Genomic DNA, 27,388 nt, shown 5'->3' with positions numbered 1-27,388 from the left:
TATGTACGGATTCTTGAAATACTGATCAATGGAAAATTCCGATTCAAATTCATTAACCCAAATGTATGCGCCTTGTTCCAGTATCCCTTGGAGTACCGTGTGTACCGTGTGGATCTGACTACCCAGATGGCACCGCGGATGGTCATCCGATGGTACTACCCTCTCGTACCGAACAGCCAGGGCCGTCTGGTCCCGAAAGAACCAGTCATCGTTGACGACTCCAACTACAATAGTGATGCTAGTGGTGATAGTAGTGGTGATAGTAGTACTCAGGAGTACTTGAAACATACAAAGTGGGAATGGTTACCTGGTCTAGGTAACGATGAGCAGGTAGAGCACAGGAAGTTGTTTGAAAGTGAATATCTGAGTAGTAGAAAGGGAAAAGGCAACGATCAGTCTAAGAGGGTGGGTGAGCAGACTTTGGTTGACTCCTTCTGGAATGATATCACAAAGTTTTTGGATCGTAGTAATGGGGAAGATCTCAAAAGTAACCAAAAAGATTACAAGCAAGAAAGTAAAGAGACATTTGGTTTTCGGGATAAACAAAATCAAGAACCGCCCAAAAACGACCCATTTAATATCTACCACAACCTGTTACTTGCCGACAACGGGCGTATCTATGTTAGCTTTATAGCTAAGGACATGGGAAACGAGCAGGCTGTCTTACCACAGTTGTTTCTATTTGAAGAAAGCCCCAAAGAAGGAGAACCTCCAACTGTTGTAAAAACCGTTTCGGATTCCGTAGCATCTCTTGCAATGCGCCAGGAGATAAGTTACCAAGACACCGTTGAGCGTACGAAGGGTGACACTAAGCAAGAGATTTCTACCTAAGACATACCCTTCGGCCCCCTTCTTGATTCTGAAGATAAGAGATATCTTTGGTCACTCATGAGCAACGATGTGCTCGTTGCATTGGACCCTGATGACTTGTCATATACTAGAACGGGAAATTTGTCAGAAATAATCGGCACAAAGTTAAACGTGACGTCCAAGATCATGGTCTTGTGGTCAGGAGGTTCAACCACGAAAGCAAAAGAGGTTCTGGTATTCGGTGTCACTTTCAAAAGTCCTCCTGGATGGAGGAACATGAAAACAGGCCAGGAGCATTCGTCTGAACACAAAAAGTTAGAGTCAGATTCGTTGAATTATGTTGTTGCTGTCGACCAGTACCTAAACCTCTTGTGGAAGCTAGCCGTACCCGACGATAGCCCAGTTGTTGGACAGATGGCAGGTTATTCTGGTCCATCTGACGACGGTTTAGTCATCGCTACCAGTGCGAAGGGAACTGTCTTTGCCATCAAGGGCTAATTGCATTGTTCTGGGACTAACAAAGAAGTCATTTGTCTTAGTACAGGTCCTTAAAGGGCGGCTATAATTGCTTGTTTAACATACCAGGCTAGTTATCTCTATTGTTTACTGTATGTGGTGGTTAGAGAATCTATCCATTTCAATCGACTTCTAAGCAAGTTTGGCTTTTATCCAGCCGGTACAGATCCGCATGTAATCCTATTAGCCGATTGACGTCGTGTCAAAGCAGGCGATCAACATCTCAAAAAACTGTCGCCTGTTTAAGAGGTAAATGTGATATGTATGGACGTTAATTCGAACCCTTGGGCGTCATCGACAGCGTAATGATACGTTCCGAACATCCCACGTGGGATTCAAGCCAATTTCATAGTGATCTAGTGGCTCTACTTTGATATAAAACAATATAAGATCAAGGCATCAAGGACAGTAATTGTCCTGAATGAAAGACGCTTTATTAAGTTCATTGTTCCAATTCATTTCAATTGCTCACTTTCAATCAGCTAGACAAATGGCATATTGATGATTCGGTACGATGCCTACACCATACAGGTCAGTATGCCTACCTCGTGAAGGGTGTGCCACGACTTTCGAAAGTCAGCAACTTTTCAACTTCTTTTTACAGAGAATTTCAGTCGTTTGCTAGCAAAGTACTGTTTTATGCAAGATAATTAGCTATTTCTGATGTTAGACACTTCAGACTTATCGTGCGATCAAGCATCACATGAAACAGACCTTGACATAACGAGATCTTTAATAACGATATCACAGCATCAGTGCGTGGGCAACTCAAGATTACAGACTTAATGACGTCAAAAAATGATTGTGGCAAATCCAACCATGCATATTCGTTCTACTTGAGTTCAATGTGCCTCAGTCTGCCATCAATCACATTATCGTCCATAAAATCACACTTGCATTCTGTATTCTCTCATTCTCGATTAGCTATCTTTACCTTGAGATGTCAATAATGTAGAGACAGCATCATCATGCAATAAACATGAAATTACTCATAATGTTTGCAATAAAACAGAAAATATAGGAAACCCTACGAATAGGTGTTATCTTTGTTAAGTTTCACCATCTAACAACACGCTGAACATACTCAGTACCCTGCTACAAGTTACACCGCTCCAATGTCGACAGCATACTGTGACTGGTTAATACGCATGCAAGACAACAATCAAAACTATGAACAAGTGCTATGTATTAGTAAGATAAATCACTTGATAACATTGTAAACATAAGTTCAACCTCATGTAATGAAATTCTTTTGATATGATTAGTGATCAATAAGTATGCAGTGAAGGAGTAAACGGGAGTACTCCACGGGTGTTCTACAGTGCAGTGTTATTATTCAGATTCATCATTTGATAAACATAGTAATATCTAACATACCACACCACAATAACGTCAATAGTGAATGGTTCAGACCGTCATATATGCAGATATAGGTAGCCTAGTGTCATCCTGTTTTAGTTCCAGGTTCTGCCTTCACCGTACTACAGACTAGGAGGTCATATATGGTATTTAAACACTAAACACACATATATATATATATTACAATGAGAAAAGCGTCGCCTATGAACAGGTGATATCTGTTAACAAGTTTCATCATCTGATAGCATTCTGTACGTACGTAGCTATTCTTAACACACTACACCACAGAACATCAACAGTTCAAGTTTGTAGATTTCAGTCAGCACCCGATGCTTGAATATGCTCTGAGAACAAGAAAACACCATGAATAGCTGCTATCTTTATTATTAAGTTTCATCATTTGATAACATTCTGAACATAGTAGTACTCTTCTATACCACAGTGACATCAAGAACATGTTTTAGAGGCCATATCTGATGTTCTAACATATAAGAATACCTCGAGCTGGCCCAAACGCTAAGCTAAATATCATCTTCGTGTACGTTATAGCGTTTTGTCTTGATATTTGTGATAAGATGTATGAGCTCTATCCGTCGGGCTTGGTGCTTCTCACAGCTTCTGTTACAATGGCTCCGTTGGCAGGGTCTCCATCCCGTCCTTTCCGGTTAGCCAATACGTCATTTCCGCCCGTCCTTTCTGCAGAACAAATGTGTCGTTAACAACTACAGATACATTGTCTTTACATTGAATAGATTCACTAACAAGATTTAACCCTAACAGCGAGTACGGATTTCGTTTACTGTGACAAAATTAGCAATCTTTTTAAGATATAGATCTGCAAAATGGGTGCAAATCGGACGAAGAGCTAGCAAAACTTCAGTTACGTTGCTAGCTCTTCCATGAAAACTTTACGCCAGAGAGTCTTTGGGGGCAGATTGCATAACCTTACGGTAAGATAAAAGATGCCAACCGTTGTTACTGAGTAACATGAATTGCTTTGCGTTCACTAAACTACACCGTGACAACGTTAGAGAAACGAGTCGGAATATGAAACTCCAACAGCGGCCAGGTACCAGGTAATAGGCCACAGGGCACTTATTAACAGCAACGATTTATGCGTCTTTCTATAAAAAAGATCTTTCTTCCATGCGCTTTTAGATACTCCCATATTTCAATGAATTACTAACTCACAGCCAGCTCAGAGGCTCCCTTAATTGCTTATGAATAGAAACAGAAATCTCAGAGTGGTGATATGATCTTACGTAACGTCTACATAAGTCTTTACATAAGAACGCTAACGGCAAATTTATCGTTCCTCTGAACTCGTACTTTTTTAATGTGGCCATGGGCATCACTGACGGATGGTTCCTTGGAGCTACGTTGTAATACTTTTATCAGCTAACAACTGATTATATTTATAATGTCTGGCACTCGAATCCACGGGGCATGTTTCTGGGGGCAGAGCAAAAAAGGTGCCGTCGTTAGTAATCCCATCTGGTTGACCAGTAGGCGGATGTGTGAAACCTGTCATCTTGTGGTGGGTGCACATAAAAGAGGCACTAAAAAGAGTATCCCACTAATTGGCCCACGATCTTATATTATACAGTGAAGTCTTCAAACCTTTGAATCTTCGTTCGCGAGTCGAAACCAAGCCAAGATATATATGTATATGCCAATACTCTCTCTCTCTCTCTCTCTCTCTCTCTCTCTCTCTCTCTCTCTCTCTCTCTCTCTCTCTCTTTGAATTTATGTTCGAAAAATGTACAAAGATAAGAATGCGCGTACATCCTTATTTTAGGTATTAAACCATTGAGTCGGGACACAAGTTAATAAGCCCGTTGGGTGTATCTGGTTCTTTCATACTCACGTTGTGTTCGCTCATTGCGTCGTCCTGGATTAAGAAGGTGGGAGATAGAGGAACACGTCTATATCAGAGCTAGAGGGACAATAAACACACGGCCCTGAACACTGATGTGGGCATGGGGGTCCCTTTCAATCTTTTATATTCATATATTTTTTTATCAGCTGTTGTAATAGATAACTTGCCTATATTCCTTGATGTTTATGAAATCAAAATACATTCATGAAACAGGTGTGTTACTATTCTTGGGAGTAGCATAAAAGAAAGCAATCATGTTGTTTGTGTGAAGTCTGAAAAGCTTGTAAATAATTGATATTAAAAGGGTGTTTGGACATTCATGTTAAGTTAGGGATTCTACAAATGCAAGGCCATTTAGCATGAAAACATTTACAGTCTTTTCTTGAGCGCTCAATGTTATTCAATGATTTCAACGATCCTTCTTCTTGCAATGGTATCCAATAAAGGACTTTTCAATGATCTTTCAATTATCTCAATAACCAATGACTTTCGGTCTCTCATCTGTTGCCCAGCGCGCGGGTTCTGTCCGAAGGACATGGGGCCTAAGTCTCGCTTGGAGTCCCTTCCGTATGTTAATGATGTTGTATAGAATAGTTTACCGTGAGCTCCACCTTTCCTCTGGGCTCAATGTGATACCCAGTCATGGTCATGAGGGCTGCTCTGGTTGTGCTGCTGATGTGGACACGATGTGCTGAAGGAAAATAACCCAATAAATTGTTAACATTAGACCGATTAACACACTCACTCACTCGCTGACTCGCTCTCAGTCTCATAGAGCTTGTTAAAAACCAGTCCATACATAACTCTGCCTCTCCAATTCTTCATGCACCCCATAATGTCAGCAATTCATCAAAAAGCAGAATGATGCATCTTTATACATTATCATACACCGTGTTGCCAGAAAAGATCAACCAATCAGGATCCTGCATTTGATAATGATTATCAGGCTGTCATACCATTGGCCAGCAAGCCATGGTTCATAGATTTTAATGTTTGTTTTTAAAAGGTAGATTTTTGTATAAGTTAGGTTATAGGTATCTTCTTATGTATTATTGTGTAGTCCCTTTGTTCTTCTCTGTATGTGTTCATATGGGCCAGGTGCCTGAATTAAATTGAATTGAAATTGAATTAATGACCGGTCGATAATACCATCGTGATAGTTGTCTTTAACGTTGAACAGAAATCAGAGATGTTTCACCTGCTCCACGAGATTCCATCATGTTGGCTGTGGTTACGGTGTCGCCAAACAGGCAGTACCGCGGCATGGTGGTCCCGACAACACCGGCAGCCACGGACCCAGTGTGGACACCCACTCGGAGCTTCAGCGGAGTGCCTGGCATGTGCTTTATGACGAATTTCTATACCCAAAACAAGTAGAAGATGATGAGAAGCATAATAGGTGTCCGTCGTATGTAATCAATAAGTGTTACGTGGGCTTGCTCTATGTAGTGATAGTTTTGTAACCACCCCGAAAGCTCATCTTTTCAGGGCAATGAATTTTCTTAGCACTGATGTCAGTAATGAACCAACGTATAGATTCTGACCATGCGTTTGGTAGTAATATTTGCTTATCAAACGAACCGTCAACGCATACACTCACAGGAGCTGCCAGGGTATCCAAAATCAAACCATGTTTTTAGTATGTCAAGACCTAACGTTACGTGTAATACATACCAAATACCATGACAGTTAAGTCATATCTTCTTCAGCTATGCTGTTCGACCACAAAAATAAAAAGCCACAAACAAATTAACATTACCGACAACATTACCTTCTTCCATTGATAATGCCGATAATGCCATATTGCACTAGTGTTTGATATTTTGAAGTACCTGACTCATCGCCAGTTGTATATGAAGAGCCATGTTGCATATCTCCGCAGCATGGCGGTCACCGTTCCGTTGGGGAAGTCCAGACGCCACCATGTAGGCATCGCCGATAGTCTCAACCTGAGAACGAAAAGCATCGCTCAATTATACTCGGATTCAGCCCTGTTGCAGCTTTGATAGAAACATCCCGGAGGCGTCGTCAAAAAAAAAAACAACTCCCAACCCATGAATGTGTGGCCGTTGCAATGGGTACATATTTTGATAGGGGGCGGTTCAGCACCATGGACAGCTTGACAGAATGGATTCCCCGCGTGTCTCTCAAATTTGGAACAATGCGTGGGAACACTTGGAACAATAGTATATAGGACAATTTGCGCGATTGAAACATGTGGAACAACTGGAACTTTTGAAACAATATGAAATTTACAATGTTTGGAACATTCTGTAAGATTGAAACATTGAAAGCATTTGAAACAATTGGAGCATTTGGAAAGAGACATTTGGAACATTTGAAACAATAGGAACATTGGTCAGAAATAGGGAAAAATGGACCAACCACAGCCCATGAGCAAATCCAAAATGGCAATCGTGTAGGTTTTGATAGGTGCAACTTTTTTTGCTGTTTCTAGGGCATGCCCCAGCGGCCCAAGAGGGTAATGCAGTCCCCTACTTTGCATAGCTGTTACTGATCAGCTTTACATTAGTGCAGATCAGGCCTGGCGTAGACAATTTTCAATCAATGATTTAGAATTTAGTAATTTAGCAAGAGAAAGGAAGGAGTAAAACGATCAGGAGAATGAAGGAAAGAAATTTAAGGAAAAAGACGACTGACGTGAGAAATGATAATGACACTCATAATATATGTCGATAGATTGAAAGTTTGAAGCGACACGGGGCAGTTGACTTGCCCAAAAGTCCAGCGTACCTTGTAAACGTCATGCTGGCTAAGGATGCCGTCCAACAGGGAGTACAGGTCGTTCAGCAGGTCTATAGTCTGGCAGAAAAGTAATAAAAAAGAAATACATCAGGTAGCCATCCAGAAGTCAGTGCTGTTGTTCAAAATCTACATCACGTAAATAGATCTATGCTACGCCTTATATAAACATACACAGAGACACACATACGAGAGCGCGTGCGCACGCACGCACACACACACACACACACACACACACACACACACACACACACAAACACACACACAAAACACACACACATACACACACAAACATACGTATATGTATCGTCGTTGTTTTTGTTGTTCCTTTGCAAGACGGATGTACTATTGATGATCATTACCGGTAATTTTGTAATGTAGTGAGTCAGTGAGCGAAGACGACGGGTCCACGTAAACAACGTTTTATTCTTATTGTATATAAGCTATCCTATTGGCTTGAAAGGCAAGTAAGTGATGGATACTTTTTGAGATTTTAGCATTGACCACTGTAATAATTTCTTTCGTTACCTCAAATGGAGTACTTGCAGCCGAAATCTTGGTGAAGCCAACGATGTCGGAGAAAAATATCGTTGCCTGTTCAAAGAACTCCGGCGGGACCTGCTCTCCCAGTTTGAGCTTCTCAGCGACGGGGCTAAAGATGACCACACAAAAAAGAACATTATAAATCCTAGTATCCTTTCTCGTTTTAAATCTCCTTTGTGAAAGCATCAAAACCCTTATGGAACTTGAGCTTCAGCAAATGGAAATGGAAAGGATTCCAGAAGTCAAGGAAGACTTATTTAGCAGTGTTGCTTAGGGTACACCACTAATGGATTTTCTTCAATAAAGTCAAAGTCAATTAAACCGAACATCCTTTTTAATCCCCTTTCTGTCTCCATTACCAAGTAATTCCTCTGCTTATATCAAAATCAGATGAGGAGCTTTCATTATAATAACTTTTGACATTGAAAAATCTTTGTACATTGCAGGCACAAAGGTGAATCGGTCACTACTTTACAGAGTTGAGTAAGAGGTACACTTTCACGCCATTGCGTCAATGACTGTTAGTAAAGGAGAGAACTATAAAGTACACAGAGAACGAAGATCTGAGCACTTATAAGTAGAATGTACTGAAATTGCCGTATGGTATCTTTTAAAACTCTGGGCTGTTACATGCGGTACATCATACATTTTCAAAATGGCGGCAACCAACCAACGGCGATGGTATTTATTTACTTATTTATTGGTTCAGCATGTACATGCCAGGGTTGCCCAACTAGCCGGAGGCTATTACTAAGGGCGAACCCATGTGCGGTCATACGACTGTAGGTTATGAACCACTCACACCGGGAAGGACCCTTACTCTACGGAGGTAGTCGTGCACAATTTATTTCTCTTCTAGCGCGCTTTATGGAGGTCATGTCTCTCGCTGCCCGCCGTCAATGGACAATACCACACCACTTTCAGGAAGGTGTTCTTGAGCAGTAATGCTGCAGTACGTGGAAACACTGCAAGGGGTCCCCAAATCTCCATGTTTCTTTGGAACCTCAGTAAATACCCGCGTACCAAAATCCTTACAAATCCATCTAAAAGATCTTGAGTTACAGCTGCAAAAACACAAACATAACCAACAAAAGTATCCCGTCGGAGGTGAACCTCCTTCCCGGAGGTAAAAAGAAAGAAATATTTGCATACCGGGGCAGCAGTGCGTCCAGAACCGCTTCAGCCCTCATCCTCTCTCCCATCAGCTGGTCGTTCCTCTCTTCCACCATCTTCTCCAGCTTGCTGGTGTAGGTCTCCATCTTGTGTATGATGTCATCCATGAGGTTTGTGTTCCTGTCACAACAGGGCGCAAGAACCAACAGGTACAATCGTCAGTCACCGTTGGAGAATTGAAACATTGCAACATGATCTCAATGACAATGGGTACGTTTCTTTCGGGTCTGATTTCCACCGTAATTTCCAAGCTTCGGCATGGTAGACTAACATCTATCATTCTTTTCTATAACTGTTCATGTGCCCTAACGTTTGCTTGAAAAACAAGATCTTGTTACAAGTATCGACTACACCTTTACCAAACCTTTGTAACGACCCGTATGCGTTGTCGTGACTCTTAGGTGAAGAAGTGCATAACATCATCAAACAGGACACATGTATGATTCGCTTTCACTGGACAAAATAGGTTCGGATACACCCATATCCATGCCGTCATTTTTCCGTATTCTTTAAGGATACGAGCAAATATCAGCAAATACCAGCAGATACGACTCGGATCTGTTACAAATCCGAAATTTCGGATCCCTGAATCTGAACCATTTGGATGCGGACAAATCCGAAAATTGTATTTTTCGCGGATGCGATGACAGGTTTCGTAGGAAATTTTTCGCATCCTTACCTTGGGCCACGCTAAAACGCCGGAATTTTGCCGGATCCTTACCAAATTTGGCAGCCGATTCTCGGTTTTTGCTACGCATACGTATGGACGAAATTCAAATTTTCCAGATCCCAACCAAATCCGATACCTGAATCCTTCCGTATTTGTTACGACTACGTAGATACGCAATTCGGATTTTCCAGGATCCTAAACAAATCCGATACCTGCATCCCCCAGCATTTGCTAGGAATGTGCAGATACGACTTTCGGATTTTCCAGGATCCTAACCAAATCCGATACCTGAACCCCCCGTATATACTACGAATGTGCAGATACGAATTTCGGATTTTCCAGGATCCTAAACAAATCCGATACCTGAATCCCCCAGCATTTGCTACGAATGTGCAGATGCGAATTTCAGATTTTCCAGGATCCTAACCAAATTCGATACCTGAATCCCTCAGCATTTGCTACGAATGTGCAGATGCGAATTTCGGATTTTCCAGGATCCTAACCAAATTCGATACCTGAATCTCACCGTATTTGTTACGAATGCGCAGATACGAAACTCGGATTTTCCAGGATCCTAACCAAATCCGATACGTGAATCTCTCCGTATTTGCTACAAATGCACAGATGCGAATTATTCGGATTTTTCCGAATACTTAGCAGATGCGATACCTGAATTCCCCCGAATTCTCTACACATACACGCAAATACAAAATGTAGGTCTTTGTCTTTTTATTTCAAAACTGTACTTGATGTTGTCGACAGGAGGATCAAATTCACATTGTCTGTGCTCTTCACGATTCGGCGCTATGTCCAAGTTACCCCGGGTGAGACACCTGGTGGGGCCCGTAGAGAATTTGTTCGGCAGCTTGACCAGTCCATCCCGCAGACCTACACTTGGCGATCCGAGTTGTCAGTCAGTGAGCTATCGGTCGACCAAGGCTAAATCCACAATCCCGATGGTGCGTCATATATACAAGAAACATTGTTATCCTTTTCCCATCTGGTCACCGCAGGAGTAATAATCCGTAGGTTACATTATTTGCGCTCTTCTTCAGCCTTCGCTGCGATGGTCAGGACGATACGGTCGTGATTCCCTTTCCTGTGGCTGTGTCGTGCGCCATACAAGAGCTCCAACCGACTCTGGTACAGAAGTCTGGCCATGTCCTATCTTCGTGTTCGTCCCGTCGGGGTTCCAGGCGGCAAAAGCAAAGTCTTGACCATAACTTGTGTCCTAGTGAAACGGGTCCGAGTTTCTTTCATGACTTGTCTTCGAACAGACTTCCTACAAAATACTTCTTCAGCTTGCATATTCGTTAGGTTTGAAAAACCCACTCTTGTCTGTCATTGGGTAATGTCCGATCACATGACATCCCAAGAGACATCCCCCAGGTCACTTCCCATTGTCACTTTGTTGTTTTTACAACTTCACAGTGAATAAATTTGCATTCGCATTCGACCTGTCTTTTTAAACCAACCACAACAAAATATAAAAACGCTAGAAAACACTCTATGTCATTATTTCCTCCAAGTTCTTACAATGACTAAATAACGAAATGTAATTATTATAACATTTCCTGTAACTTTCTGTGAATTCATGTAAGCTAAAAGAACGAGGTCTGAAGAAGTATGTTTTGCGAAAACACAGCATGTATTGGTCTGAGCCGAGGTCAGCGCGAAAAAAAACATGTAGTGTGTACCGAAAAAAAACACACCATAAAATGATAGATAATTTTACCACGGTCTATGGAACAGAAAAACGCAGCATTTCCGGCAACTCTCTACAGCCTATAAAGTAAAAGGGAAGCACTCCCTCCTTAACCAAGAAGGTTTATATAAAACCTCCTTGCTTTAACCAATGAGTTTATATGTAGACCTCCTTGCTTTAACTTGAAGGCACTCATAGAAAGATTATCATAAAACATGTCGCAATGTTTTCTAAATGAGTAGCAGGCTGCACCTAATTGATAAAAGCTACCGATAACATAACACTGGCTTAGTTTTTTTTGTATTGAATCCGCCTGCTCAATAAGGTACTAAGGATCCTAGCAAATCTTCTTTCCACATCTTTTACGGATCCGCTGATCCTACTGGGGATCCTACCATACCCCTTTCTGTATCTTCTACGTATCCGCTGACCCGATCAACGACTAGGGATCCTGGCAAATCCTCCTTGAAGTCTTTCCGTATCTTCTACGGATCCGCCTACCCGATCAACGACTGTGGAACCATGTACGTAGTATTTAACATTTTACTTGTTCTGATACAGAAAAAGGGAACATTTCATGTAACCTCCCGGAACATATATAAGCTAAAACGCTTTGTCTGTCCTGCGCGGGGTACGGGATTCTAGTATGTCTAGAAACGGAGTACTGGTAGATGGGGTAGAGCGCGTTTCAAAAGGAAATGTGGAAATAGAAATGTGGAGAGCGCAGTTGAAGAAGTTTTCACGCACTGAAATACCCGTTAAGCGGTGTCGTATATAGTTTCGTGTTATTTTCTAAGGTTCAGGCCACCGTAGAAGTCCAAAAAAACGTATTGTAATATCACAGCATATACAGGATTCTAGTACATCATTAAGTAATCGCTAACGTGTAGACCAAGACGCCTAAACATATATATTGAGAGCACCGGTTGAAGGGTTTTGAAACACGACCCAATATATAGACAACCGCCGAACGGTGATTAGAAAATTGCTAGTTCCGTGTTGTTTTCTAAGGTTCAGGACCCTATAGGTTCACAAAAAAGCATTTTCGTATATCACAAGATATACAGTAGTCTAGTATATCATTTAGAATATCATTAAGTGGTACGTGGGTGACTTGTAGAGCGCGTTTGTTAATGACGCCCAAACAGAAATATTGAGAGCGCATTTGAAGAGTTTTGAAACACGATCCAATATATAGACAACCGCCGAACGGTGATTAGAAAATTGCTAGTTCCGTGTTGTTTTCTAAGGTTCAGGACCCTGTTGGTTCACAAAAAGCCGTTTCTTATATCACAACATATGCAGTAGTTTAGTGTATCATTGAGTGGCGGGTGACTTCTAGAGCGCGTTTGTGAAAGACGTTCAAAAAGAAATATTGAGAGCGCAGTTAAAGGGTTTTGAAACACGACCCAGTATACTAAACAACCGCCGAACGGTGATTAGAAAATTGCTAGTTCCGTGTTGTTTTCCAAGGGTCAGGACCTTATAGGTTCACAAAAAAACCTTTTCTTATATCACAAGATATACAGTAGTCTAGTGCATCATGGAGTGGTGGGTGACTTCTAGAGCGCGTTTGTTAAAGACGTTAAAAAAGAAATATTGAGAGCGCAGTTGAAGGGTTTTGAAACACGACCCAATATATAGACAACCGCTGAACGGTAAAATTGCTAGTTCCGTGTTGTTTTCTAAGGTTCAGGACTCATAGGTTCACAAAAAAAACCTTTTCTTATATCACAATATATACAGTAGTCTAGTGTATCATGGAGTGGTGGGTGACTTGTAGAACGCGTTTGTTAAAGACGTTCAAAAAGAAATATTGAGAGCGCAGTTGAAAGGTTTTGAAACACTACCCAATATATAGACAACCGCTGAACGGTAAAATTGCTAGTTCCGTGTTGTTTTCTAAGGTTCAGGACCTTATAGGTTCACAAAAAAACCTTTTCTTATATCACAAGATATACAGTAGTCTAGTGTATCATGGAGTGGTGGGTGACTTGTAGAACGCGTTTGTTAAAGACGTTCAAAAAGAAATATTGAGAGCGCAGTTGAAGGGTTTTGAAACACGACCCAATATATAGACAACCGCTGAACGGTGATAAGAAAATTACTAGTTCAGTGTTGTTTTCTAACGTTCAGGACCCTGTAGGTTCACAAAAAAAGCCTTTTCTTATATCACAAGATATGCAGTAGTCTAGTGCATCATGGAGCGGTGGATGACTTGAAGAACGCGTTTGTTAAAGACGTTAAAAAAGAAATATTGAGAGCGCAGTTAAAGGGTTTTGAAACACGACCCAGTATATAGACAACCGCTGAACGGTAAAATTGCTAGTTCCGTGTTGTTTTCTCAGGCTCAGGACCCTGTAGGTTCACAAAAAAACCTTTTCTTATATCACAACATATGCAGTAGTATAGTGTATCATGGAGTGGTAGGTGACGTGTAGAACGCGTTTGTTAAAGACGTTAAAAAAAGAAATATTGAGAGCGCAGTTAAAGGGTTTTGAAACACGACCCAGTATATAAACAACCGCCGAACGGTGATCAGAAAATTGCTAGTTCCGTGTTGTTTTCTAAGGTTCAGGACCCTATAGGTTCACAAAAAACCTTTTCTTATATCACAAGATATACAGTAGTCTAGTGCATCATGGAGTGGTTGGTGACTTCTAGAGCGCGTTTGTTAAAGACGTTCAAAAAGAAATATTGAGAGCGCAGTTGAAGGGTTTTGAAACACGACCTAATATATAGACAACCGCTGAACGGTAAAATTGCTAGTTCCGTGTTGTTTTCTCAGGCTCAGGACCCTGTAGGTTCACAAAAAAGCCGTTTCTTATATCACAACATATGCAGTAGTATAGTGTATCATGGAGTGGTAGGTGACGTGTAGAACGCGTTTGTTAAAGACGTTAAAAAAAGAAATATTGAGAGCGCAGTTGAAGGGTTTTGAAACACGACCCAATATATAGACAACCGCTGAACGGTGATTAGAAAATTGCTAGTTCCGTGTTGTTTTCTAAGGTTCAGGACCCTATAGGTTCACAAAAAAACCTTTTCTTATATCACAAGATATACAGTAGTCTAGTGCATCATGGAGTGGTGGGTGACTTCTAGAGCGCGTTTGTTAAAGACGTTCAAAAAGAAATATTGAGAGCGCAGTTGAAGGGTTTTGAAACACGACCTAATATATAGACAACCGCTGAACGGTAAAATTGCTAGTTCCGTGTTGTTTTCTAAGGTTCAGGACCCTATAGGTTCACAAAAAAGCCTTTTCGTTTTTAACAAGATATACAGTAGTCTAGTGCATCATGGAGTGGTGGATGGCTTGTAGAACGCGTTTGTTAAAGACGTTCAAAAAAAAATATTGAGAGCGCAATTGAAGGGTTTTGAAACACGACCCAATATATAGACAACCGCTGAACGGTGATTAGAAAATTGCTAGTTCCGTGTTGTTTTCTAAGGTTCAGGACCCTGTAGGTTCACGAAAAAGCCTTTTTCTTTTTTGCAAGATATACAGTAGTCTAGTGTATCATGGGATTGTGGGTGACTTGTAGAGCGTTAATTTTGTTAAAGACGTTCAAAAAGAAATATTGAGAGCACTGTGATTTTGATATTGCTTGCGTCAGTGTTGTTTTAAAAAACTCATGATGTCTTCGGCTAGTTGAGTAGCCCTGTCTGTACTTTTTCTACAGCCAAATAAATAAATATATCACATCATTTCTGTCCGTAAGTAGGAGATACGGAAACGGGTTTGATAGGATCCCCAGTCGTTGATCGATCCAGCAGATCCGAAGAAGATACGGAAATGTGATTTGCTAGGATCCCTAGTGGTGGATCAGGCCAGCGGATCTGTAGAAGATACGGACGGGGATTTGCTACGATCCCCAGTCGTTGATTGAGCCAGCAGATCCGAAGAAGATACGGAAAAGGGATTTGCTAGGTTCCCCAGTCGTTGATCGGGCCACCAGATCCGTAACAGATACGGACGGGGGATTTGCTAGGATCCCCAGTCGTTAGTTGGGCCAGCGGATCCGAAGAGGGACGGAAATGTGATTTGCTAGGATCCCCAGTCGTTAACTGGGCAGGCGGATCCGTAGAATATACGGAAAAGGGTTTTGCTAGGATCCCCAGTCGTTGATCGAGCCAGCAGATCCGTAGAAAAGACGGGAAGGGGATTTGCTAGGATCCCTTGTCGTTGATCCGGCCAGCGGATCCGTATAAGATACGAACAGGGTATTTGCTAGGATCTCCAGTCGTTGATCGGGCCAGCGGATCCGTATGAAATACAGAAGGGAATTTGCTAGGATCCCTAGTCGTTGATCGGGCTAGCGGATCTATTAAAGATGCAGAAGGGGGATTTGCTAGGATCCCCAGTCGTTAATTTGGCCAGCGGATCCGTAAAAGATACGGAAAAGGGTTTACTAGGATCCCAAGTCGTTGATCGGGCCAGCGGATCCGATAAAGATATGGAAAGGGGATTTGCTAGGATCCCCAGTCGTTGATTGGGCCAGCGGATCCGTAGAAGATACGGAAGTGAATTTGCTAGGATCCCCAGTCGTTGATCGGGCCAGTAGATCCGTAGAAGAGACGGAAGGGAATTTGCTAGGATCCCTAGTCGTTGATCGGGCTAGCGGATCCGTTAAAGATACGGAAAAGGGATTTGCTAGGATCTCCAGTCGTTGATCGGGCCAGCGGATCCGTATAAGATACAGGAGGGAATTTGCTAGGATCCCTAGTCGTTGATCGGGCTAGCGGATCCGTTAAAGATGCGGACGGGGGATTTGCTAGGATCCCCAGTCGTTAATTTGGCCAGCGGATCCGTAAAAGATACGGAAAGGGGATTTACTAGGATCCCCAGTCGTTGATCGGGCCAGTGGATCCGATAAAGATACGGGAAGGGGATTTGCTAGGATCCCTTGTCGTTGATTTGGCCAGCGGATCCGTAAAAGATACGGAAAGGGGATTTGCTAAGATCCACAGTCGTTTATCGGGCCAGCGGATCCGTAGAAGATACGGGAGGGCATTTTCTAGGATCCCCAGTCGTTGATCGGGCCAGCGGATCCGTTAAAGATGCGGGAAGGAAATTTGCTAGGATCCCCAGTCGTTTATTGGGCCAGCGGATCCGTAAAAGATACGGAAAGGGGATTTGCTAGGATCCCTTGTCGTTGATTGGGCCAGCGGATCCGTAGAAGATACGGAAGGGAATTTACTAGGATCGCCAGTCGTTGATCGGGCTAGCGGATCCGTTAAAGATACGGAAAGGGGATTTGCTAGGATATCTATTCGTTGATCGAGCCAGCAGATCCGTAGAAGATACGGAAGGGAAATTTCTAGGACCTCCAGCCATTTATAGGGCCAGCAGATCCATCGAAAATGTGAACGGTGTATTTGCTAGGATCCCCAGTCGTTGATCGGGCCAGCGGATCCGTAGAAAATACGGAAAAGAGATTTGCTAGGATCCGTAGATTGCCACAACGCACTAGTATGATAGAGTGGGCCAGCGAACCTGTTAATGGTCTTTATGAATACAGAAAATTCTAATGACAAGTTTTCATTTCTCTCAAATATTGCATATGTTTTTATTTAAGGATTCGTGCAAACGACCTATCCGTATCCGTTGTCAGTCAGGGATCCAAGCATATACGACATCGTATCTTTAGTGTATCCGTTATCCGAGCAGATACGGTGTCACATCCGTAGGGTATTTTGTCGTATCCTTCACGGATCTGGGGTTTGTTCGCATTTGCTCGGAATCTTTCGTATCCGTGACGTAAAGATTTGACGGATGCCGTGGTATCTGCCGGGATCCGTGACCATTTCGCCCAGTGTTTGTGAACTTAATTAACACTGTAAACATACGAAATTTTGAATGGTTTGATCATTCCAGAAGAAGCAGCGTATTTTGTCTACAAATATAGTGGATATGGATAGAGAGAAAGAGATAGACGATGAAATGGGCAGACAACGTTGCCGAACGTAACCTTTACTTAGGGCCAGGTGATTGCACAGGATGAGGATGTGTGGAAGAAATTCTGCCAAAGTACAGGTCTTTCCAAGGGAACAGTGAGCGGTAAGCCTTACTTTCCTGCCTTGAGTTCCTTGAAGAGTTGGCTCCGCACAGAGGCAAAGTCGGGCCGTCTGAGGGGATCCTCCGTCCAACATTCCTGCATGATGCGCAGTATCAGGGGATGGATTTTGTCTGACGAAGGAAGCATGGGACGGAAAGGAGGTCTCATACCTCCAGCGATCTTCGCCAAAACCTCTGCGTAAGGAAGCATTAAACTCCAATTTAGGACTTGCACTATTCTCCATGTGAAAATCACATTAGTAAGTCTAGTTGAAGAGCTAACTATTCTACTGCAACTGAATGCCCTGTAGTTCATCTGTGTTTACAAAATTCAGCTGGAAGAGAATCTACTGTAATTGCAAACACAAAGACTTGGACTTACCTATATCTAACAACGAACAACACCAATCTTTGTGAAGCTACAAGGAATGAATCCACCACTTCTATGACGTCACTTAAAGATTACAGACACGTGGCACAGTGAACAGTGGATCAAAAGTGGTAGATAGCGCGTGGCGTGCCCCGTCTTTATTCAATGACAAATTAATTCCGTGACAAAGACTGGTAGTGTACAGTTGAACATTTGGGTCCAATTCTTTGTGTTGCCATTTATCGTTAAACATAGATTCATAATGAGTATCCTTTATATATATTAGTTTTTTTTTAAACTTCGGTTGTTGACAGACAGGGACGACGTGGCACTGCACTCAAGTTTTTCTAAGTTATATTAACAGTGCCACGTACAGATTACAACATGCCAATCATTATTTCTATACACCTTGGCGAAGTGAGGAAAGTCGTGTAAAGTGCCTTTCCTAAGGGCACAACATCGGTGGCATCAGGGGGATTCGAACTCGGGACCTCTTGGTTCTGAGTCGAACACACTGTCGTTACGCCACACGACCCCACGTATATATTAGGTTCATAAATAATATCCCTTAAGTAGGTCTTTCTCTCTCTTTTTTTTAATAAGGATAGCAGTACGTTTCTGATAGAACACCGTGGATAGAAACAATAAGCCATTTCATAGTTCCAAGTTCCAGTGCAAACATATCATCCACGTGCCCAAACGTCTGGACAAAGAACTATTGGGATTTTGAACGAGACCATACTGCATCGCGATATCATATGTGTATCCGGAACTGTGAGATGGCTTGTACCTGAAGGATTGAGTCCAAACGATGAGTACGGCATGTCACCGGTCAGGATCTCGTGCACGATGATACCGTAGCTGTAAACGTCCGACTTCGGTGCCGTCGCGTAGTTCGCAATTGATCTAGAGTTACGAAGAATCTCCGGTGCTGTCCATAACATCTCTGTAAGAAAAAAATTGTTATTAGAAGATCACAAATTCGTAATCAAAGCCCCAGCCTGAACTTCTTTAATGCATGCATAGCAAGTATACACAATGAAAATTCGGAGTATACCTAGCTGTACAGCTATGGTGGAGATGGACTTACCCAGATGGTAGCTCAGAAATTGGCGTTCCTGTTAGATTATTGAAACCTGACTGTTAGCATGATAATAATTGACCAACGCACGTGGCTGTCAGAAACGGTATATAGGAGCCGTATTATAACTTTGGTTGCTTTGCTTGCAGACATATGATAAAAACAGATTGTAAATTCGCATTTTCTGAATGAGAAATCGTGTAAAACATCCTTTGAACATTTTCATAGGCACACGTGGGTTGGTCTGTTCAGATGCACCTGTTCCCTTGCATCTGGGAATAAGAAGCTGTCTATTTTCTGTTTCGCCATCGCGGGACGGATCTTTAGACGTGGATGGGTCCATACTCTTTGCTTCTTGTTCCTTGGGCTCTTCCAGGACATCTGCACCGAACTTGAACTCTTTCAGACCGTAGTCTGTGATTTTGACCACCCAACGTTGGTCAAGAACGCACTTTGTAGACTTCAGCTTCCCGTGGTACTTGATGATTGACTGGTGGATGTACTCCATCCCCTGGAAAAAAAAAGGGAAAGTAGTCAAACTCGGGGCGTAATGCTTGAGATGAAACACATGCTTTTTCGTTAGCTGCAGCTGATAGTACAATGCGGCTTCGCTACGGACAGGGCACAGGGTCATTTCTACTCTTATCAATAAGTGTGTTGGGTTATTTTAGTTGCGAGGATTTGACTGCTGAGGCTAACGTATGAAGTTCGCTCATATCATACACCGGGACTTCGGTTTTTTAAGTTCTCATCCGAATAGAATAGTGCAACCTCTCACATCATGCTCTCTCGATCGGGGTTCGAACCTCCACTCTATCCCCTGTTAAAGCATATGACAAACATTTTTGTGTCAGATGCCTAACATGTTTCCCAAAGTTATGTACGGGCTTATAAAAATTAGCCACACAGTCATAAAAATAAATGATGTTCAAACGAATGGGGGAAATATAACGTTACCTTTGCAATGTCAACAATGAAAGATATCTGGAACATGTCATCCACCTCTATATTGTCGTTGTCGAGAACATCCTGTTGAGAAAGAACACGGTCACTGAATGTGGTTAAGAGTCACAAGGATGCCTCTGATGATGCAGAAAACGTAACAATTCTGCAGAAATAATATCAGAAGTCTGTGAGACCATGGTCATCATCAGGAAGGTTGAGCCTGTCTCACAACAAAGCAAACGAAACGCAAACTCAGCTGCAACAAGTAGATTTTTTTTCAAGCAAAGTATTATATTCTTACGATTAAATCTATGTACTACTCACCCGAACGCTTCCCCTCGTGCAGTATTGGAAGAGATAGCAGATGTTGGGACGCTCAGTGCATACACCAATGAAGCGGTTCAAATGTTCATTGTTGATGCCCTTCATCTGCAAATCAACAAACATCAGGTGCGACATAATGAGACCAAACACTGTCTTTCCCACATCAAGCTTGTCCTCTTAAAGGGCTTGTTTTGCTGAACACTTTAAGGAGTTCTCGTTTAGAGCTGGTTTGTTTGGTATACACGACATATATGATATACATGACACGACGTTTCATCGAACTCATAATAAGATATTTTACTTGATGCTACAATGTCCCATAACTTCATCGTATTGCTGCTTTCTAAATACAAGAGTTCCACGACCTCATATCTCCATGAACAATTCTGTTCATGCAAATGACTTACACATTTGCATAATATATGCTTGGTCATAAACACTTTTATCTAACTTACACATGTTGCTATATTGACAGTCTTATAATTTTCCGATTAGATGAATTATTGTGCTTTTGCATTAATTATTCAAATTAGAAAATCATTTGCATAATTGGTATCTGTTGATGCTCCACTTCCCATACTCTACATATGTTACATAAATTTGAGTCTTAGGATGGAAAACACTGCAAAATATAGATTTTCCTCATTAGCTATGCAAATCAAGTCACAATAAGCATAATTTTCACTACATTATGTATATCTCTGTCTAAGCTACCTGCATACTAAGTATCTTATTGACAGTCCCATAATTTTCCAATTAGATGTGATATGGTGTTTTGCATTTGTTATGCAAATTAGGAATTTATTTGCATAATTAGCATCTGTTGATGATCCACTTTCCATAAACTACACCTGTTATATGTATTTGGGTCTTATAATGGAAAACAATGCAAATATAGATTTTCCTCATTAGTTGTGAAAATTAAGTCCCAATTAGCATAACTTGCAGCTCAATGTGTACATCTCTGTCTAAGCTACCTGCATACTAAATATGATGGAAATCCATCATTCCTTTGTTCAGTTATTCCCCTTAGAAATTTTTTACAATGACGCCACTGCAGTTCCATTGCACGCTGCTAGGGGGCCCAAATCGACACCACTTCTTTATTACATCACAAGCTATCTGCCACCCAAAAATCAAGACCATAGCACGCCCAGGTCAAGAGATACAAAAATTGAAGTTCTGCTGCAGTACCAAGGTCACATACCAGGGGGCCCAAAATCGACCTTGAACTTTAGCGTCAAAACACCTGCCCACATACCAAATGTCATCGTTATCCATCAAGAGGTTCCTGAGTTATGCTGACTACAGTAGTGCGGAATCACAAACAGACAGACAGACAAACAGACAGACACACAGACACACCCAAAACAATATCTCCATTTTTCATGGAGATAACAAGACGGTCTGTCTAGTATCCTCTATAGGAGGCTAGGCGGCACGCTTACCACTTTCAGCTCCACCAGCTGTGCTCGTGACATGGAGACGTGCTGCTTGAAGATTTTCTTCACCACTGCTAAGTTGTCCTCGTACCGACCAAGTGAGAGGTTGCTGGACTCCCGTTTGTTGAAGTCTAACAGCCCCTCGTTGAAGTCCTGCTCGCCGTAGTCCTGGTCACTGGACGACTTAGATGAGGCAAAGAGACCGTAAAAATGAATACCGGATACCAAGGGATACAGATAAGAACTTTCTCAATGGTCTAGACGTTAAGTAAACACGTATTTCTGCCACTTTACCTGCACTAAAGAATGAACAGCTTATTTGACATGGAACGAGTATTTCATCATCCTTTCGTTGAAATGTTGTGCAACATATACGATTAGGTCCTCCGCTTAGCGCGTGTGGTGTCGAGTGTTTCAGGGGTCATGGTTCTATTCCAGGTATTCTTGACATCTAAGTATAAAAACTTTAAGGTTTACTCTCCCAGGTAGAAAATGTGTCTAGCTTCGATTGAGGAAGTATACATATGCACGTGGTGGAAGGAGAGGGATGAGCTCCACTTTTCAATACCGTGCCCAAGACAACATTCCCATTGCCCTTATGCTGCCTCAATAAATGTTATGGCATCTTGACCTTCTTACCCAAATCTATGGTGCGAAACGTAAGGGTACGAATAGTTTACCCTAGAAGAGTTTCTCGTGGTGGTTTCTGACTTGCCACTAACACCACCGGTACCTCCGGAAGCTGCGCTGAGGAAGCTCTTCTTCTCCGATTTCCCCAAAGACTGGGTTTTCTTGTGTTCCTGCAAATATACAACAACTTACAGAGTGCCAAGGAGAGTATCCACGAATAGTATGGATAGCACTGGCAGTTTTTGGAATGAACTGTGTGAATGATGGTGATTTTCGAAGTTGAACATTACATGTTGTATCAACCAGCACGATCATAAAGTGCTGTAAAGGGAAATTGTCACAATGTGACAGAAATACGAGGGTAGCTCAATATAAGGATTACAAATCACCCACTAATTATTGTAGGGGACTGGAATTCTTATGTGGATGATAACATATATATATATCCAAAGTCCACATGCTAATTTTCATTTGTGAGCCCAGGACAGTTTCTGTTTTGCAGGTGCTGACCTAGCGTATTGTGTAATAGTGGAGCCAGTTGAAAGCAGAGAGGTCACCAGGATTTTATAAAAAAGGGATGATGGTAAGAAAGTTTTTAGACTCGTTTTCCATTGACCATGAGAAACGAAACTTCACATAGTTGTATCAAAACATTGATGACTGCATGTACAGATGTGCATGGCGGTCCCCACATCTATATCCTTGTCAGTTTTTACCTTTATTGTTGGTTTCATCCATGACTCATGATCAAGTGCACGTTGAGTAAGGGCGTTTCTTGTGAAGAATGACTGTTCTAAGAGAAACTGCACAAGGCATGGGTTCAATTCTACATGCTACTTCTATGATACATGCACCGCAACGCAAACCAAGTACGCTAGAGAAACATAATGTTAATAACGGCTGAAGGAAAACTCTGCACATCTGGTGTTCTTCGAGAAAAACAGCGACGTTCAAAAACGAAATTGAATATTAATAGATAGAAAATAACTTTAATTTCCGAAGTCGGGATGGATAAGATTTTGAAGCTAATGCTGTGAACGTATAGTACAATGTGAACAAGATACTCATACCTTTTCATCGTACGCTGTAAAATTTATGTCATAAAACTTGATCTGCCAATTTCCATCTTTCTTCTTGTTGTCTGTAAAACGTTTCCTGTTGGAAAGGAACAGTATAAAACGGTATCAGTGTCATAAAACCTGCTGTAGGTTTAAACCTTGATTGACAGGAAATTCAGGTTACCATGACGTTTAGTATATCCCGTTATGTATGTAGCTGCAATGGCGGAAGCTTTGACAAGTCGTAACGTTACAGAATACAATAGTTATGGTCACGTAGATTATCTACCTCAGAATACGATTCTTTGCTAAAATCCATTCATATTTACCTGACATAAACGCCGATCCCTGTCGCCAGGATGAGAACAACGCCCAGACCTGAAAGGCCTTCAGGCAGCAAAGATGGATCATTGGACGTTATTTGACATGATTCCATTACAAAGCCTAATCTTAGCGCTGCTAAAGACTGATATAAATACATGTATGTCGAAGACTTATCATTGATGTATATTATGGATAGAGTTTCCGTTTCTTAAGATTTTAGTAAGCAGTGATCTATTCATAATGAGATTCAGTTGTGAAATCTGCATATTGAAACTGAAAAATGACAATTTTCCAATTCTTTGATGGTATGTTGTGGGATGAAAAAGAGAAGGGAAGAACCGAGATAATATCATATGCTTTAATATTGTCTATTACCTTTCTGAACGATTTTCTTATGTGTGGTCTTCCGCAAATCCTATACAACTTTGCTTACCATAGACCAGCTGTGTCGTCTTCTTCTCGTTTTGGTCATTACGTTTATCTTGTTCAGAGGCGCACTGCTCGTTCATGTACCCGCACTCCCGGAGCCCCGTCGGTGCGTCGGTCGTACCGTCTCCCCAAACGATGTGTTTAATAAACACCAGATCCTGTAAGAGGTCATCACTGACCTATGAGTACAGATATCGTTGGTGCACCGGATCTTTATACCTGAAAACGATGCGTTTCTCCGGTAGAGTTGGGTTTATGATATCCATATAGAATAGCCCATTATGCAACACAAAGGACATCAAGATATCAAATCTCCTAAGGGGTGGTGGTTAACCACATTCTTCTCACTGCAGCGTCACCTAGCAGTGCCAGTGGGAAGTAAAACCAGTAAGTACTGCCCTGTGGAATATAGATGAAGGACTATCGAAACGACATCAAATATCTCACGGGGGTGGGGGTGGCGGTATACACAAGCTTAGTCACATTTTACTCATTCTACTCACTGCGGCGCCACCTAGCAGTGCATGGGAGGCAGAACAAGTCAGTATTGCGCGGAGGAACATAGCAGATAGCTCTTCTTGCTAGTGCAATAAGGACTATTCACAGACATATCTCAAAAGTGCCTACCATTGCAAATTGATAGATGCTAACTATCCCAGCTACATTGTTTTTAGGAAGTCACACACGGGTCTCTTAAAGCAATATCTAAAACATGCACGTGCTGAAAAAGTCCTGATCTGTTAATATTCCTGGGTAATTTGTGTTTCTAGTCCAACCTCTGTTCCAGCGGGTCTAGCGTCGAACTGGGCCACGACATCGAATGTGCCGCTCGGGTCCATGTCCCAGATGTAGAACTCAGGTTCACGGTCAGCACGATTGTCGAGGATCACGGTTCCAGACATACCTATCGTTGGGTACATTGTATTTTGATGACAATTACTAATAACAGTTATGATCACAGGAATGATAAGAACGATGATGATAATAATGATTATAATACGACAAAACAAGATGATGCTGACAGTAATGATAATAACAATTATGATAATGGTGGTAATGATAATGCCATCGTGAAAGGAAACAACCACTGGTCTATGGGGGGGGGGGTACTTTAGTCTATATATTCTGAGGTTCCAGCTTCTATATGTGTATGGTCTGTCGAATTTTTGATTTTCACAAAAGACACCGCTGAGTATAGGATAATCTACAATTGGTGACCATCGTTATTTTGAAAGACATGTTAGTGTACATACAAAATGTCACTGGTTTAATCATCACTCTAAATGTATATATCACTACAAGTGTACAGGCATATACTATATATCTACAAGATATAATTTCATGGTTTGACACAGTCCTGTAGGTCAATTACAAGTCAATGATAAAACATCGCCGATATAATTCCAGTACAGCAAGATACAACCTCTTTTTGGGACAAACAGTTGGACCAATGACGACTATCAAAGATGCAAACAGTAATCAAAACAGCTATTAGCCCTAACGTAAAGGGTTCTACTGACCTTCGAAAGCTTTTTTCCTTGCGTGACGCATGAAAGCTTCGCCGTCCCTAGGATCCTCTCCCGATTGCAACGTCTTGTTCATGACTAAGGCATAGAGTATGACGGCGTCGTGTAGGAAAGGAGAGTATGAGCTTCCCTGTAAAAACAAATGGTTGGCATACATTGCAACTGTACTACAATTAAATGAGAGAAGACCAGCAGGTTGTGACTGAAAGGCATTATGTATGTCAAAAACAAATCTAAGTAATAGCCTAAGAGACCTTCGAGTTCTGAATTCATGTTTGGCAGAATAGTATGACCAGAAGGCGTTTGGGCGTTTTTTTGCTTGCACTTTGGGTTCATACTTAGGTAGAGATGCATCTATATGACATTGGCAATCTCATACTTTTGTCAAGCCTATACATAAGAATCAGTACTATTGTGATTATGTTTTCTGGACAAAATGTTTAGTTACATTACATTACATTACATGTATTTATCTAAAATGCTTCTTTACAAAGAAAGGTCCGCACCTTCAATCCCCTTTGTAGGCTGTCTGTGAAGTTCCATGGTGGAGCTGCCATTCGCTCAACGACCTTCGTTCGGAAATCATCGACTTCGGGTCCTTCCGGAAACACCATTCGTACCTTTGTATCAAGACAAACAAGATTTAACCTGCTGTGTACGACTACACGGCCCTCAGCTACACTTTTTGATGTGTTTTATTGACGTCAGATATTTGTTACGAATACGCAATGGCTTCCTATGCCAATGGCTGCCATGTATCATTTCCCCAAAATGAACCATGCATTCATTCATTCATTCATTTCTTTATTCTTCAAAAAAACCGGCCAACCTACGTTGAGCACGCTGCCGTAAGCCTGTTTGGCGTCTTCATCCCTTTCGTCGCCAGCTCTCCAGGGCTCCCCCAGCTGCCCCTCGAGTGTCCACGTCACGGCGTTGATGAAGACGAACTCTCCGTTCGTCATGCCGAGATCGTGGGCGTGCAGCATGACGCGGCGCTCCGTCTCTTTGTCGTGGTGACACATGCAGATGACTATGAAAGGAACCACATCTTGTTACCCAGATGGTTCCTTTGTAGGGAACATCTGCTCAGAGACTGTTGCTTTTTGTATTATCCGGATATCCACAGATGTTTGAGATGTAAAGATTTGAATGACGTAGGATCCGATACTTACAAGCTGACGTCACGCGGTCATCGTGCTTCGAAGCTTCAGCCGAATCGAATTGATCGCCAAAAGGTCGCCAAATTTGGATATCGACACCGGAGAGTCGAGCGAATTTTTCACCGGAGAACCTACCCTATCACATTGAGCTTGGGGACCTGCGAACATCGTCCGATCTCTAAACATAGACTAAACATCGCGCAGTAATCGAGAGGACACAGGCCAAACATTTCCTTTTTAGCTCGTTAACCCATCGGGCGAACTATTTTCTTACTACTAGTATGTGACGCCGGCTCAACCGATGATTCATGATGATATGACAAACATAAATGGCAAAAATCGGATCTATTTGGTAGAATATCAACAATGATTCATGATTCATGTGTGATTGATGGGATAGAAAACAACTAGGATTGCTACTAATCAAATATTCAATCATGATAAGCTAGATAATTTCGAAACATTGTATGTTACATCAAGTGAAGACAGTGATTTCTTGAACTTACTCTGTCCAGTTTCTTTGATGTCCTTCAGTTGTTCCCTCATCGCATCGTCTTCCACGGAGTCGTACCTGTAGTCTGCTACTACAGTAGCATTTACCTTCCTCAGACCTGCTTTTAACG

At 41.9% G+C, this 27,388-nt stretch overlaps 2 protein-coding genes across 4 annotated transcripts in view; one reads left to right on the top strand and one right to left on the bottom strand.

Annotated features, from left to right (window-relative positions):
* Nucleotides 1-2,351, top strand: part of LOC136430504 (uncharacterized) — a 7,291-nt gene extending 4,940 nt beyond the window's left edge. The window contains exon 5 of the mRNA XM_066421183.1: nt 82-2,351. Within this exon, the coding sequence (XP_066277280.1) occupies nt 82-831 (750 nt within the window). The 3' untranslated portion in view covers nt 832-2,351. The remainder of the gene's footprint in view (nt 1-81) is intronic.
* On the bottom strand, nt 2,042-27,388 carry LOC136430503 (atrial natriuretic peptide receptor 1-like). 3 transcript variants are annotated; one of them, XM_066421180.1, is made up of 23 exons: nt 27,272-27,388; nt 26,439-26,635; nt 26,112-26,225; nt 25,600-25,735; nt 24,856-24,983; nt 24,084-24,258; nt 23,656-23,713; nt 23,339-23,423; nt 22,319-22,438; nt 21,645-21,821; nt 20,197-20,301; nt 19,885-19,956; nt 19,186-19,438; nt 18,637-18,792; nt 17,491-17,671; nt 9,023-9,163; nt 7,856-7,979; nt 7,319-7,387; nt 6,397-6,513; nt 5,763-5,922; nt 5,164-5,255; nt 4,553-4,576; nt 2,042-3,381 (listed from the first exon to the last, which is right to left on the bottom strand). In XM_066421180.1, the coding sequence occupies exons 1-23, from the start codon at nt 27,309-27,311 to the stop codon at nt 3,307-3,309; spliced, it is 2,799 nt and encodes a 932-aa protein (XP_066277277.1). In that variant the 5' UTR covers nt 27,312-27,388; the 3' UTR covers nt 2,042-3,306. The 3 variants fall into 3 exon arrangements, with proteins under 3 accessions (XP_066277277.1, XP_066277279.1, XP_066277278.1); XM_066421182.1 differs by having other exon boundaries at nt 19,273-19,438; XM_066421181.1 differs by lacking the exon at nt 4,553-4,576.

The sequence above is a fragment of the Branchiostoma lanceolatum genome, chromosome 3 (assembly GCF_035083965.1).
Source record: "Branchiostoma lanceolatum isolate klBraLanc5 chromosome 3, klBraLanc5.hap2, whole genome shotgun sequence".
Taxonomy (NCBI): domain Eukaryota; kingdom Metazoa; phylum Chordata; class Leptocardii; order Amphioxiformes; family Branchiostomatidae; genus Branchiostoma; species Branchiostoma lanceolatum.
This window is presented reverse-complemented; position numbering and strand designations above follow the sequence as displayed.

Excerpts from the sequence above, each read along its gene's own strand:
- LOC136430503 (XM_066421180.1), bottom strand. The coding sequence starts at position 27,311 with ATGAGGGAACAACTGAAGGACATCAAAGAAACTGGACAGA. Across the intron at positions 24,259-24,855 it reads CTAGACCCGCTGGAACAGAG|GTCAGTGATGACCTCTTACA; the intron begins GTTGGACTAGAA and ends CTGTACTCATAG. Across the intron at positions 6,514-7,318 it reads GCCAGCATGACGTTTACAAG|GTTGAGACTATCGGCGATGC; the intron begins GTACGCTGGACT and ends TTTCGTTCTCAG.